This window comes from Haemaphysalis longicornis, unplaced genomic scaffold (genome assembly GCF_048455015.1).
Source record: "Haemaphysalis longicornis isolate Haplotype H1 unplaced genomic scaffold, Haemaphysalis longicornis Haplotype H1 scaffold_5, whole genome shotgun sequence".
NCBI classification, from domain to species: domain Eukaryota; kingdom Metazoa; phylum Arthropoda; class Arachnida; order Ixodida; family Ixodidae; genus Haemaphysalis; species Haemaphysalis longicornis.
The window spans coordinates 16,700,869-16,716,027 of NW_027526385.1; the positions used below are offsets into that span (position 1 = coordinate 16,700,869).

At 45.8% G+C, this 15,159-nt stretch overlaps 1 protein-coding gene across 1 annotated transcript; it reads left to right on the forward strand.

Annotated features, from left to right (window-relative positions):
* The first annotated feature begins 114 nt into the window (after positions 1–114).
* Positions 115–15,006, forward strand: Pths (probable ATP-dependent RNA helicase DDX47). Its single transcript, XM_077669940.1, has 11 exons — positions 115–236; positions 430–523; positions 648–836; positions 2,327–2,398; positions 4,597–4,787; positions 5,467–5,583; positions 6,752–6,898; positions 8,366–8,442; positions 9,744–9,875; positions 10,362–10,491; positions 14,791–15,006. Exons 1-11 carry the CDS (start codon positions 147–149, stop codon positions 14,956–14,958), a joined length of 1,407 nt encoding a protein of 468 aa, XP_077526066.1. The 5' UTR covers positions 115–146; the 3' UTR covers positions 14,959–15,006.
* The last annotated feature ends 153 nt before the right edge of the window (positions 15,007–15,159 follow it).

The following is a 15,159-nucleotide window of genomic DNA, read 5'->3' on the forward strand; positions in this document are numbered from 1 at the left end:
AGTAAAAAAACGTTTTTATGTCGTTTAGGCACTTCCATTATGTCTCTAAGTTTGCTTGTTCTAATTTTTGTTGAAAAAAAAAGTCAATTGACTTCGTCAAAAAAGTACGAAACCAAGACGAAGCCGAAACCAAATCTCTTGTGAAAATGGCGGCGCCCACTGAGCATGAAAGCTCGACAGACGCAAAAGTAGAGGACGAGGAAACGCCAGAAGAAGACGTCACATTCAAGTCACTGGTTAGGAAAGATTCATATAAACTCAGCCTGCATTAGTAGCAAGTCGCTTGTTGCGGCGCACAGTTTCTGTCAGGGCTATTTCATGACAGTCGCGGTTGCCTAAGCCGCGTGTGTTTTGCATGTGAAATGCACTTGTGATTGAAACAAACATTCAAGAAGCGAACTTTTAATCTGTCTTCTAACACTCTCGCAGGGCGTGGTCGACGTTCTGTGCGAAGCCTGCGCGCAGCTGAAATGGAACGCGCCGACGAAAATCCAAAAAGAGGCCATCCCCATCGCTTTGCAGGGTAAGTTCAGGTTGATGCCTACACTGCTTAAAACTCGTAGCTGATATCGTATTTTTGAGAACCGAGGCGCTCTGCCAGTGTGACAATGCACCTGTTACCATCGTTTTTTGAACCAAAACCGCAGGACGCGACGTGATCGGTCTAGCAGAGACGGGTTCGGGCAAGACGGCCTCCTTCGCGCTGCCCATTCTGCAAGCCCTGCTGGAGACGCCTCAGCGCCTGTTCGCTCTCGTGCTGACTCCCACCCGAGAGTTGGCTTTCCAGATCTCGGAGCAGTTTGAGGCGCTTGGCGCCAGCATTGGCGTCAAAAGCGGTGAGTTGATGAACCCCTAGCGGGTTTTAATACGTCCTGTTCGTTTTAATGTGTTTTTCAACATTAACTTATTCCTTTTCATGCATCGTTTATGCTTGTGCCGAGGTGTTTGTTATGATAACGCGAAAGACGCGATGTTGAAACAAACTTGCTCGATTATTCAGCTGTTCCGAAACACGAGTCTTCTAGTTGCAGTGCACTTTTTCTCTCTCTTGAATGGGCTGTCATTTTGGACACCGTTGTAATCACCTGTCCAATGAGAGATGAACTCCCCATCTCTGTCAGGCCACTCAGTCCAGTATTGCGCCAGCCAAACCCACCTTTTCTGCAAATTTTCTTGTCTCATCCCAGTTGATCCTTGTCTCGTCTTGAGATGTCCATTGCTGCTCTGGCAGTTTACTTATTTTCTGCACTTGTCTTAATAAACTTTTACTTCTTAATTAACCTTGGTCACCCTAACTCCACTGCTAACTTCCCATCTGAGAGCCATCACATGTCATTCTTCTGATCCCGCAGCTCTTAGTGGGAGTTAATCTGATAATACTTTCCGCTAGGCTAATTTGAGCACTTGTAAATTGCACACGTGCGCCAGTTTACATGTGGGATTTTCTGTCCACAGAGAACACCATTAGCTTCTTTTGCGAGAGTGGGGAGGGAGGGGGCTTTGAAAGATGACAGGTTTCATGTCACTGTATGCTGGGAATAATAAATGTTTTGCTGACACAAGCTCAAAGCAGGGCTGACACAAGTTCATTGAAACAGTTTAAGTCTGCGAGGTCACTAGCGTTTTGCACACAGTCACATGTATGTCCTTGCTTTCACCTGATATGTCAAGTCAAGTTGCAGTGTTCAATTCCTGGCCTCTGAATCTATGTGCGGATAGAATGGCTGCACAAAGATGCTTGTGTACACAGGGGGCTGTTGAAAGCCATATCCGTTGCCTAAATTATTCCTGAAATACCTACATTGTTATCCAAGTTTTGTGGCGAATTACAGCATTGATTGGGGTTGCTTTCATACTTAGCAATAGTGTGCAAGGGCTTAGCCAGTGAGGGTGTTTCGGAGTCGGAACAACCCCCGAAATTTCATAAGTGATGCATCCCTCCCACCCTTTTCAAGGCTTTTTTTGCGTCCTGGTTTTTTACACACCTCATCTATAAATTTAAATGTAAAAACGAGAATAAGATAACAAAAACAAAAAATGAGATATTATTTGGGCGGAGACTATCTTTTTTAAATTTTTTGCGGGCAGGATAAAACACCCCCTGAAAATTTTTTCTAGCTACGCCACTTATGGCTAAAAACGAGTGTATGCATTTTTTTTTGCTGTAGTTTCAGATGCCACACAGCTAATTTTTAATTGGTGGACTTGCATTGCTTCAATTAGATTAAGTCAAACAATTTGCGATTTTACTGAAGTATCAATTGGATTACTTTGCACGCTTAGTCATCTGTGTCTGTCCTGATCACACCTCAAATATCTTTCGCAGCCGTGATTGTGGGTGGCATCGACATGATGACGCAGGCGCTGACATTGGCCAAGAAACCTCACGTCGTCATTGGTGAGCTTTCAGTCTCTTCCTTTGTGATGCTGGAAGCGTTGCTAAGCGTTCTGGGAGGGGTTGTGTGTGCGGCCGTTTCAATTGAGAAAGCCTCACTGCGTACTCTAGTCCTGTCTGTAGTGAAGCGAGGGGATGAAACCGTGGAGCTTCAACACCAAGTTATACCATTCCTTTCTTACCACAACCCCCATGTCAAGCTTCAAGCATTGTCTTTCCCTGTATTGCTTAGACAGGCGTAAGGCATACTGATGTTTTCCAATTTATTTGCAGACTGTAGAGGCTTCTACTAGTTCACACACTTCTTAACGTACTGCATCCACCGAAATGTGGAATCATTTTCACAGAGGTCAACCTTGTGGGAATAGAGATTGACTAACAGGCAAAGTTACTCAGTAGAAACCAGCTGTGAAAACTAAAACTCTGAGTATGACATTCATGTTAAGCTGGCTAGATTGAGGAGATGCGAATTGCGCGGAGCATTGCCCAACCACTAGGGAGATAGGAATCTTGGGTGAGGAGCATAGTTGGTGTCAGCAGCACTTGGGCTTAGTTATTTAGGAATAGTGTTGCCATTTAGGTCATTACAGGGGTGGGACACAGTAGGATTGCAAAGGATCGATACGCATAATCCATACAGCAGTATGAGCAGCAACACATCAGGCTTGAGACGTTACATAGCATACATAGTTGACATCAACATCGCAAGCCAAAGTTAAGGCTTAGAACCATTTTACCAGCGAAAAAAGACAGGGACCTAGAGAGGAGTAAACAGGACAATCGCTACACTTCAACTGAATAGCTTTACTTGCGAGGACACGTATTATATGATAACGCTATCAGACAACGCTAACAAAAACAAACAAATGAAATGAAAACATACAAATGTTGAAGTCTAGTGATTGTCTTGTTTGCTTCTCTCTAGGTCCCTGTCTTTTTTCGCTGGTAAAATGGTTCTAAGTCAATACCAACTAGCCCAACTTTCCGCCTTAATTTTAACTGTAACAAAGTTAAGACATCTCAGCCAAAGTATAAGTACGAACAGGAAGGGCAGTCAGTAACAACAGTAGTCCAAGCTTACAAAAGGATTCCTTGAGCCCTTCCCAGGGTTCCCTCTGGAAATTTTTGAGGAGTGGACGTTTTGAGAACGAGGGGGGGGGGGCAATATGTTAAGTTCAAGAATTTTAAAATTTTGTTACAAAAATTGAACAGCTCTGGTCAAATACCATGTATCGTGGTGCTGCAGCATGGTGAAAAGTGGAAGCTGTTAAGCAAAGTAACAAAACGATAAGCTTAAACATTGACTCAGAGACTTGCATGCATCTGGCAATCTTTGAGACTTGAAAGCCATTTCTTCAGACTTTTTTTTAACGTAACCAGGTGGTGGGAGGTGTGGCCCACTGCCGTTGCTCTCGTACAGTGGCCTTGTTTAGTTCCTCAGGCGCACATTTCAAACGAGTCAGTCGGAGGGCTGGGTGGTCTTACTGAAAGCAACAGGCGATGAAGCAGAGGAGTGGGCGGCATTTTCACCACCGGCCATTGGGGGAGAACCCAGGCCCTTCCCCAGGTTTTAAGTGCTGAGCACTTTAGGGGCTCACCTTGTCATCGTAGCTCGCTTGCTGGACCCAAGTAGAGCCACATGGCATTCCGTCGTTGCAGCGTAACCCAGACGCTTTGAAAGCCAAGCAGTTTATATAGTCATAACCATTCAAACCTCGTGAAATGCTGGCGCTTGGCATACATTTCTCCCTTGTTTAGCGCAAAGAAAACTGCAGCTACATTTCAGGCAAAATATACGCAATTAATTGGCAGTGCCTGCATTCATTTAGTTAGGAACGCTCGTTGGGTTGGTTTTTTTTTATAGTAAGCGAAAGAAAGTGGCTGTGCAACACCAGCACATGCGGGAGGAAAAGCAAGCGCAAAAAGAACACAACTCCTGCTGGTGCAGTTTTAGGCGGGAGCGTGTGAGCACTGCGAAGGCAGGAAATTTGAAATGCATTGGGTGGTAGCAGTGAGCGGATAACGGCGCCACAGCCCATTCTGGCGAATCATTGCTCTGCACTTCCGACTGCTTTCACATTGAGTGGAGCGGCTTTAATTTTTATAATGAATTAAGAGGAAGCAGTGACAGTGGCAACGCATTCCATTGAGGGTCGAGGCATCAGGGGGGCATGAGCTTGTCCCGGCGCGACCACATGCAGCCACCCCCGGGCGACTGGTGGACCACCTGGAGAACACCAAGGGCTTCAACCTGAAGTCGCTCAAGTACCTGGTGATGGACGAGGCCGACCGCATCCTCAACATGGACTTTGAGGAGGAGGTGGACAAGATCCTCAGGGTCATCCCCCGAGAGAGGCACACCTACCTCTACTCCGCCACCATGACCAAGAAGGTGGGTGTGGCCGGGCTATGCGTACAGGTGCTGAGGAGCGCTACGCTGCTGGTTGGACGTCTTGAAACAGAGGGTGAAATTGACATGGATGCAAGAACTAAACGAAGCATACTACAGTGCAGAGGTTTATGTCTCTACTTCTCATGTCCATGTGTGTTTTGCACTGTATTTCAAGATGTTGAAGAATCATTTGCGATCTAGCCCCATTGTCGATTCTTGTTTGCCAGTTAGGTATTGTTGTGGTGTTAGAAGCAAATGCGCTCGTGGCTTGAGATTTGTTTGTAACGACAGACGCGATTTTTTAGGGGCCAAGCCCCTTAGGGTCTGGGGCTGTTCACGTCTCCTCTAGTCGTCATCGTCGTAATTGTCGTCTCATGTAGTCACAGTACTAAAACACCGGGAAACTCGTTCACACCTCACTCTACAATGTAACACATACTAAAAAAAACACCGGGACACTCGTTTACGCCTCGCGCTAGAGAGCTTCATGTTTCAAAGACAAGAGACTTCTACAGCAAAGCTGTATACCCCTACCCCCCAGTGGTTTAATCTCCGTGGGCAAAAACGCCAAGGCTCCAAGAATACACTTATACACTGCATGCTTCGTCCCTCCCCAGGTTTCACGTTAGTAAATCTTTGTCCCTCCACTGCTTCAGTCTTTGTATGTTCATGGTTGCAGGTCCAGAAGCTCCAGCGGGCGTCGCTGCGTGACCCGGTGCGGGTGGAGGTCTCCTCCAAGTACCAGACGGTGGAGAAGCTGCTGCAGTACTACCTCTTTATACCCGCAAAGTTCAAGGTGCGCTGTCTGTGCCTCTTTCATTCTGCCATGCGCTGTCCCTTTTTCTCTGGGGGGGCTCCACTAGGTCATGTTCCAGCTAGCTCAGTTTGAAGCCGTACCGATGTAGCAAGTTCAGAGTTCTGGTCTAGTTGATACACCGCTGCAAGGGTGAAGTTGAGCTGGACAATATAACTGGCTAACAATGAGTACTGGATGAGCAAATCAGGCTAATTGACAATATGAAGGGCATAGCACTAAAGGGGACACTCAGTGCGGAATAATTTCTTGCTTTAACTGAAAGGTCACACCTGTTGAAGCGCTTCCAACTTTTGTTTGACTTGAAAGGGTGCTTTGTTTGCTTGTAAATAAATTATTAAAGCAGTCCTTCTCCTCTCCTGGCTTTCCTCCCCCTGCATCTTATGATTCTGCCCATTGAATTTTCGCGATGCCATGGTTAAATGATTGTCAGCCTCGCTGGACCAGCATTTGATTAGAAACGAGTGTATGCTATTCTTATCTCACTTTTTTTCTCCTTTCTTGTTTTTTTAAACAGCAAAGCTGTTTAGCAAACAGTAATTTTTCGTGTCTGCAATTAAGAATACCAAGACATTGGAGACCGTGCGCACGGGAGCGCGGGCCTTGCAGCGACCACTCGGCAGTTAACAAAACGAAGAAAATTGCTAGCGCTCATGTGTGCTCAGCTTGCGACAACCGCCCAGCGTCCCGGGTGCACGTTTGTCAAGCGAAGCATACCCACTTAGGGAGATTAGTAAAGATCGGAAAAAAAGAAACTCCAGCATTCGCCTTAATTGTGGCAATACTTGCTCAGAATGAGAAAGACACGGCATAGCATACGGCGCTCCAAGTTAATGCCCAATGATTATCACTTCCAAGAAAATGAAAGAAACTCACACTTATAGCAACGGTGTTGGATTAATGGTCGTTGCGGCAACGAAGCTGAAGCAAATCAGCTGCAATCGTGGACTGAAACCTTCGTGATGGTCGTTAAGGTTGCGTGCAACTTTGCTACCTTCAAGTCTTGCGTGTTAGTGTGAGCTTCCTTCATTTTTTTCTTGGAATTCGCTGTGCTAAGCAGCGCACTACACCAAGGCTGTACCCCACACTATAGTGTGAGCTAGCAAGACGAACGCTGCTTTCCTCCTCGACCTCCCTCCCTCCCCTACAGGACGTGTACCTGGTGCACCTGCTGAACGAGCTGGCGGGCAACTCGTTCATGGTCTTCTGCAACACGTGCAGCAACACCCAGCGCGTGGCCCTGCTGCTGCGCAACCTCGGGTTCACCGCCATCCCGCTACACGGACAGATGGGGCAGGTCGGTGGTGGTGCTGCCACTCGCATTCGGGTGCACTTCACATTGAAGGAGCCATGAAGAGAGCGTACAGCTTTGGTCAACTCGAAATAACTAGCCTCTAGTAACCCACTCCTCAGTGCCCTCATCTACAAAACAGCTGCAAAGGTGTTGCTTTAACAACAGCAAAAAACAGTGCAAGAAATGATGAAGAACTCTCAGATTTCCCGAACAGCAAAAAACAGTGCAAGAAATGATGAAGAACTCTCAGATTTCCTGCTACATAACGTCGGAAGTGAAGCAACAAGGGGGAACACTAGTTGTCAGTGTGTTAACTGCATGCTCGCATTGAAATGGCACAATCAAATAGAATTTAGAGGCCCGACTAGAATCACCCACTAACTGCATGCTTGCATTGAAACGATACAATCAAACAGAATTAGAGGCCCCACTAGAGTCACCTTTTTTTTTTTTTAACCAGTGGTTGGCTTTGGTTGGTGCTTGCCAATTGCACAAACAAGATCTTGTGACGTCATAAAGACGAGGAGACTAAGTGGCTGGGTAGTCGTCACTGGTTCCTCCGTTTTCTTTAATACCTCAATTATTTGCTTGAAGTTTGTGATACAATTGGCAACATTGTGATCAGGACAAAGCAGTCTCTTTAGTGAACGAAGCTGTAGTAGTTTGTCTTCATGACCCTTTTGAGGAGAGCATCGTCACTCCCCTTGGCAAATGTCGTACCTTGCTACAAGTACGCCAACACCTTCCACATGACATTGTGAGATGACAAGTTGGGTGGGAACAGGACAGACTGTAACCTTAAATCTCGTGCAGGTAATACCTCCTTGGCCCTCATTCAGAACACATTTGTATTGAAAGTTTGAGAAGTGTTGGAACCTGACCCAACCGGTCGACTAACCAGGCGATTATGGAATGGTCAGGAAGCTTTAATACAAGCCCTACTCTCATCCATCATAGGAAGCAGGGGGCACACAAGCCTTACAATATCTTCCCACAAGGGTCAAGCAATGACTCAGCCCATTGGCAAAAAGGAAACACTGCCACTGTGCCTCCATTGTACGCTGTGTATTGGTTTTATGAACGATAATCACGAAATTTGGGTGTTCAGGCATGTCCTTGTTAACGTGTCAGTTATTGCCGACTGTGCATTGCAGCGCAAAAGTGGAACTTTCTGAAACTTTTCATTAATTGCCGCAGCTGTAATTTGTTGCATTCTTCGATTGTCTCTCCAATAAAGTCTATTGTCTGTCTGTCTTTGAGTGCCACTACATTCGTATGATATAGCCATAAAGGGAAGGTTAACAAGTTATTACTGTACTGCATTTTGGACTGCACTTTGTGTCATACAGTGGTGTTGCGTCCCTCCAGCAAGCAGCACAAAAAGACTTTTCTGCACTGACAAGCGCTGGTGGCTTGGTTTTCTGTCTGAGCTTATTTTAATGTCCTCTCTTCCACCCACTCCCTCATCAGGCTAAGCGTCTCGGTGCCCTGAACAAGTTCAAATCGAAGAACAGGTCCATCCTGATTGCCACCGACGTCGCCAGCAGGTCAGCGCTACCACCCGTCTTGCTTCCTGTGTTGGCTCTGTGCACTTGCACCAATGCTCGTTAGTTTATGTAAATGCAAAAAAAAAAATCAAAGCTATGCTTCAGTAGCCTGTATTTTTAGAATGCTTTGTTATCAGCTGATAGTAAAAGTGGCAAGGTGGAATATGGGGATCTTGCTTGCTCCACCAAGGGAAAAAAATCAGAACCCAGTTAAGGGGGTACATTGGCCTTAGAACAACTTCCTTTAATTTTCAAGTAAACATTGTGAAATGTGTCAGTCTTGCTGTTTTTTTACCCACTGATTTCAAATATGGCATTATTTTTTGAGATGGTTAATTAGTTTTCACGATAATAAGGGATAATTAGCCATTTTTCGTCAAACAATACACAAAACGGTGTTGGTCATAAAACTGTAATCTTCATATTTTCCAATACTATGAACCCCAGGGAGTGCAATAATCAAAGCAGTTTTTTGATGCATCGCTTGGTACTAATTTTGCAGCTCATTGAACTTTGGTGTTTAAAATGGACACTCGAAATGGTTCTTTGTCACTGGTGCCACCAAAGTTTAATGAGCTGTGAAATTAGTTCCAACCAATGCATCAAAAAACTGCTTCGATTATTGCACTCCCCGGGGTTCATAGTATTGGAAAATACAAAGATGACAGTTTTATGACCAACACCGTTTTGTCCATTGTTAGACCAAAAATGGCTAATTATCTCTGATTATCTTGGGAACTAATTAACCACCTGAAAAAATAATGGCATATTTGAAATCAGAGGAAAAAAAACAGCAAGTCTGACAAGTTTCACAACGTTTACTGGAAAATTAAAGGAACTTGTTCTAAGACCAATGTACCCCCTTATTAAAGAATTCCATTGTGTGAGTGTGTCTGTAAAGTTTGTTTTTTGCGTAGAGCTATTTGTGGACTATCGCCGTTTCCAGATTGTCATTGCTTAGGTCGTGGTTTTACTGCCGAGTCTTTCTGCAGCGAAGCTGTTTTCTTTGAGGTCAGCAATGTCTTGTTTAGGTCCTAGTTGAGTTCAGGTCCAGCAGAGTACATGTCGATTTAAACCTATACACCTGTTAAAATTGAACGACAGCTTGTCCCACTTGTGTCCCATGCCTTCAAATTTGGAGGCGAGAGCATTGGTTTTTGATCTCTTGTGTCTTGTGTTTTGCTCTTTGCCCATGTAAGGTGACTGTCACCGGCTGTTACGTTCAAGCCGAGCTGTTCTCTGCTGAGAGCGTTGTTGTTGGCTGTCGGATATTGTAACTTTCCGTTTGAACTCGCACGCAGAGGCCTGGACATCCCACACGTGGACTGCGTGGTGAACATGGACATTCCGACACACTCCAAGGACTACATCCACCGGGTGGGGCGGACTGCTCGTGCGGGCCGCTCTGGCAAATCCATCACCTTTGTCACGCAGTGAGTCCTTTTCTCTCACAATCCTGGCTTGGGCACAGGGGTTGCTACCAGCATACTAGTACTAGTAGCGTACTGGTAAACTTGTGTACTATTATTTCACATCATAGCGTTTAATGACGTTTTAATTGTGGTACAATGCAGTTGTCGAGTAATGTCCACATCTGAAGAATTTTCGCTCCAAGGCAAGAAAACCCAATTTGGTAATGAGCATCCAGGAGGACACTCGCGTATCTACTCTGAGTGACACTTAGCCAAGACCACGCAACAATTGTGCAAGCTTTTCATTCATTTTAATAAAAGAAGCAACACCCTGCATACGTTTGAAGCTAATGTTGGTTCACCTTTGCCAAGGGAAATCTTGCCGTGCTAGGAAAGAAAAAATGTTGCGGTGGGGCGGCAAGCTTTTCAACTGGGCATGCTTTTGTGATGCGGCCAAACAACAAGAGGTAGTTCCTGATGCTGTGTGGTTATTTCGCTGCTGCCCAGGTACGATGTGGAGCTGTACCAGAGGATCGAGCACCTGATTGGCAAGAAGCTGCCCTTGTACGAGACGGTCGAGGAAGAGGTGATGGCCCTGGTCGAGCGGGTCACCGAGGCCCAGCGCTTTGCCAAGATGGTGAGTGCCGTCTTCTGAGGTGCACAACCTTTTTCTCGGCAGGCTTCCTCTAGGTGGCATTTGTCTAGGGTATCGTGCGATATGTCAGCATTACTACAAAGGAAGAAGCATCCTGGAATCTCAACTTTAAAGGTACAGTGTTGGAATCTGATCACTTTTGGGCTTTTTTATTTTTCTGAACAAAACAGTGAACAAGAGGTTGTTCAGTTGGTATGTCTATTTTTTCTTTTTTTCTTTTTTTTTTCCGCGTAAGTGAGTTATTTTATCAGCACTTTTAAATAAGGGAAGCCTAAAAGCAATGATTTGTAGGTGCATTGGGTTGATTCTCAATCATTCTCAGCTTGGCATTGAAGCTTTAGTTGCCAACCACGGCGAATGCATTTTTGGTAGCGGTGAAATACAAAAATGTCATTGTACGGAATGTTTAATGCTCACTGAAAAGGTAACCGTAGGTAGTCTGAACAAATGGAGAGCGCCCACGACTTACCTGAGCTTGCTTTTTGAGCATTGAAAGGAGACTGAAAAGTGTTCGGAAAAATTGGGTTGGGTCAGCCTTTTGTAGACACAGCCACGTAGGAATCTTTTGCACTGTTTCAATTTGTTTGTGACCTCCAGATCAATGCTAAAGAAGCATTGTTGCAATTCTATTTTGCTGACGAAAAAGCAAAACACTTACTGCACGTTAATCTTACTGTTCGATCAATGACGCCAGAAAAAATGCAAGCAAAATGAATATCAAACTTGCTTCTAATGCACCTTGGGGTTGATCTTTTGCTGGGGGCAGGGCAGTTGTTGACGTGTGGCAAATTAGTTTGAAATGAGAAAAAAAAAAAAAAAAAGATGTTGCATAATGCAACCCTCTAATTTTCCTTTTTTTTTTCTCCCTGCTATCACTTGATTCTAATGCAGTGAGTAGTCGGCTTCAAATGTTGAGGGAATGTGAAGGTGTGAACTTGATTCTCATGGTTCGTTTCTCATGGTTCAGTCTCATTACATTTTTGCTGCAACTGCAATCTTGGCTTCCTCTCGAAGCTCTATTAGCCCTTCAGCCAAAGGGGGGGTCGCCCCTCGAGTTTAGCCAACCAGAACTCTGTCCCGTAATTCATCACTAGTTTTGTCATCAAATAAGATGGAATGGTTCTTTTTTTTTTTTAATTATGCTCACTTTTTTTTTTTTGCTCTTCTTCAAATTGTTCGTTTGGGGTGTGAATTCAGTGTTCCAGCTGTTCCAGAGGAAATTAAAAGCAAAAAAATGGAAGTGACTCGTATAATTAACACCAAGCATGTAAATCTTGCCCATAGCATGGTGTCACTGTTACCTCTCAGTGGAGGATGGGTGAAAGAGCAAAGAGGTAGTACAGGAAACATTGCGAGGGGTCCTTGGATGTTTGTCTGCTAGGAGCAAAAAAGAGTTGTGGATGCATACATTCACAGTGTTGTCAGTGCCCCTTTCTGGAACTGCGGTGGTGTTTATTTGGACGGACTTGGCTGGCGTGGTGTTTTTTCCCTATTGCACTGCGATTTCCTACATCACTGTTCTCTCGCAAAGTTGTTGGCGCAAAAGTATGTTTCCTTGCATCATCAGCAAACATTTTGGGAGGGGGGGGGGGGGGGGGGTTGTGTCACCCTGTTGCATTAGTTTACTGAATAGTTAGTATCTGGGTTTCTTTACACATCTGTTAAAGGGACACTGAAGTGAATTTGTCAAGCTCCCGTTTTTGCTTGCACTGCGTAGACTGGCTCAAATTAGCACACTTTTCATCGTTTATTCGGTTGACAAATCGGTAATTATTTTACAAAGCGCGAAAGAAGAAAAACTACCATGCGCGGTTTGCGGCGGCCGCACCAACTAAAACTGTGATGTTAGGAGGAGCGGGCACCGTGATTGGACGATGCCCAATGTGAGCAACCAAACAAGTTTCGGTTTCGGTTTCGGTTCTGTAAAACACAACCGTTGGAGTTGTTGGATGGGCATTCTCAATAACTCAGTAATCATCGTACCGCGCTTCTGCCATGTTGTCAGCTGTAAAAATGCATAAAGATAAGCCTCCTAGGACGGATTGGAACCGTAGCATTCACCAGCCGAAACCTACGCAGTGCATGAACGCCCTCCGCGTACCCGCAGACGCCCAAATGTCATGCGCTTTTCCCCCATATTTGGAGCTTGCCTCCCTCATGCCTGTGTCGTAAAAAGCGTGTTCGCACCAGGCCAAGGGTCTGTTCATTCTGGCCTGTGCCCACTGCCTGCAAGCAGTCGGTGCTTATGGCAACAGCACGCCAACGAGAACTCGCTAGTGCGCCAGTACCAGCCTGCGCGCGTTTTGTGAACTAGTTCGTGGAGCCATGAACGTTGTGGCCCAAAAAAGGTGAACTCAATATAGAAAATATCGGCGGAAAACGAAAAAGTTAACTTACAAAAAAAAAAAAAAAAAGCACGTACCCGCGGGGATTCGAACTCGCGACTTGCAAAATACTTGCGGTGGCACACCTAGCAACCCAGACCGCTCGGCCACGAAGCGGGCTCGACTGGCGGCGGTAATATAGGGTATATATTGTACAACCAGTTTACACTTTTCTTTAGTTTTGACATTTCAAGCAGCTTAGGTGACTATTTGTTGTATTGCACTCGTGCAGTAAGCGTCGCCCGAGTTTCCACAGTAGTCCACGTCTAGCAATTGCATTTCGTTGACGGAAAAGCGTTCGCAGATGCGTAGTCGTGCTGCTGACCGCTGTGCTTGTTCGCCCAGCGCAAAAAAGTGCTTCCCGCACCCTAGTTTTACGCTGTACGGTAAAAATATCAGTTGATTTTATTTCCTTAGTACCTATATTGACTTCGCTGACTCTTCTCCCGCCTTCAAGAAGCCTTATGTTTTCCTACTGGCGTACCAGTCAGCGAAGCGTCGCATGTGCGCTTGTGCAGCGCTTGTGTGAAGCGACCTTGACTTGGAGCTAGATACAGTGTACAAACTAACCAAGTAAAGAAAGGCAAATTCTACCATTCACAAACGTGTCCTGGGGGCCGAATTCTCTAAAAAACGGGCGTCGCTTTGAAACGACGGGGTAGCGCCATGGAAATGTATGTGTTCTGGGGTTGGGGCCGCCGCTTTGAGGTGGGCAGCATGAAGTAGGAGCTGCAAGAAAAGCACTGTGGCAAGGACGCGAAGCGACAAGTGAAATGACGGAGGGCAGTGGGTGTCGCTTCGCGTCCTTGCCACAGTGCTTTTCTTGCAGCTCCTACTTGATGCTGCCCACCTCAAAGCGGCGGCCCCAACCCCAGAACACATACATTTCCATGGCGCTACCCCGTCGTTTCAAAGCGACGCCCGTTTTTTAGAGAATTCGGCCCCTGGCTTCGTTTCAACTGAGCGAACGAATTGCGACGACCCGTCGGCGGCCGGCGGACGAAACGCTGGGCCGACTGACTCTGTCTGAAGGCCGGGGAGCCGTGCAGTAGCGTAGCCAATTGCCAGCTTATCCCCTCATGACGTCACACGAAAACGCTGCAGAAAATGGGCGAGCGTAAAGAGAGGAGGACAGCATTTTCAAATTAATTTTTCTACTAAATAAAATCGCGTAAATGCACCCAGGGTGGTCGAAACATGGCCTGGGGACTCCGGACTACAATTTGCGCAAGTAATCCCGCAATGTTTACATATCACTTCAGTGTCCCTTTAATGCCCGAGCATGTATTTTGTGCCTTTTATGTCAAAACTTGAACAGTGCTGTCACTTTCTTGCCTTGTGTTGCATCGTGTCCTACGGAAAAGTTGTTTTTAAAGCTTAGCAGAGTTTGGGTTTTGCTTGTTGGTATCGGTGATCCATGACTTCGTGTGGCGCAAAAGAAACGGACAAGCACAGAAAGAGGTGACAGGCACAAGCGCTAAGCTGCATTTAACAATTTAAAGCGGAACCATACAGGGGGTCATTTTGAAGCATACCTGAAAGCTGTCCAGATTGCCACCAGCATCACTAAACACGCATGCACTGGAGTAGGCGGACGTGTTGGACTCATTCGGTTACCAGTTTCTGTGGTGGGCGCCTTTGCCATTATTGATAATGCCAACACCTGTCACGTTGCTGTCTTTGAATTGCATTGGACTGCTGATTGGATTCTGTTGGATGAAAAGTTTGTATAAATAGATTTTGTGCAGTTGTCTTCTTTTGGGCGAGATAAGCCTGTGTTGTTGCAAGAAGTGGAGAATGCATTTGAACGACACAGGATGAAAAGGCTCTGGCGAGGCCTTTGTCTTCCACTGAACGGAAACTTGCTTATTGATGATGATGATGGCGATTGTCGCAGGAGCTGAAGGAGCAGGAAGACAAGAAGAAAGGCGGGAAGAGGAGGAAAGCAGACGACGATGACGATGCAGACGACACAGAGATGGCACTGGGCGTCCACGACCGGATCGGCAAACACAACAAGAAAAACATGAAGAATGCGGGCGGCTTTAAGAAGAAGAGAAGATAATTTCGTGGAATGAAAGGGGTGAAACATGATGTCTCGAAGACAACAGAATGGTTTTGTTGTTTCTTAGTTTTCAATAGTCAGCATCCCATTCAAAAAGGCCGGCAGCCTTGCCGGTCTCCTGGCGTTGTGTAAACAGCTGTTGTAAACAGCGGACATATTCTGGCCAGCAGTTGAAGTTTGGATCCTTCAACTGCATCGGAT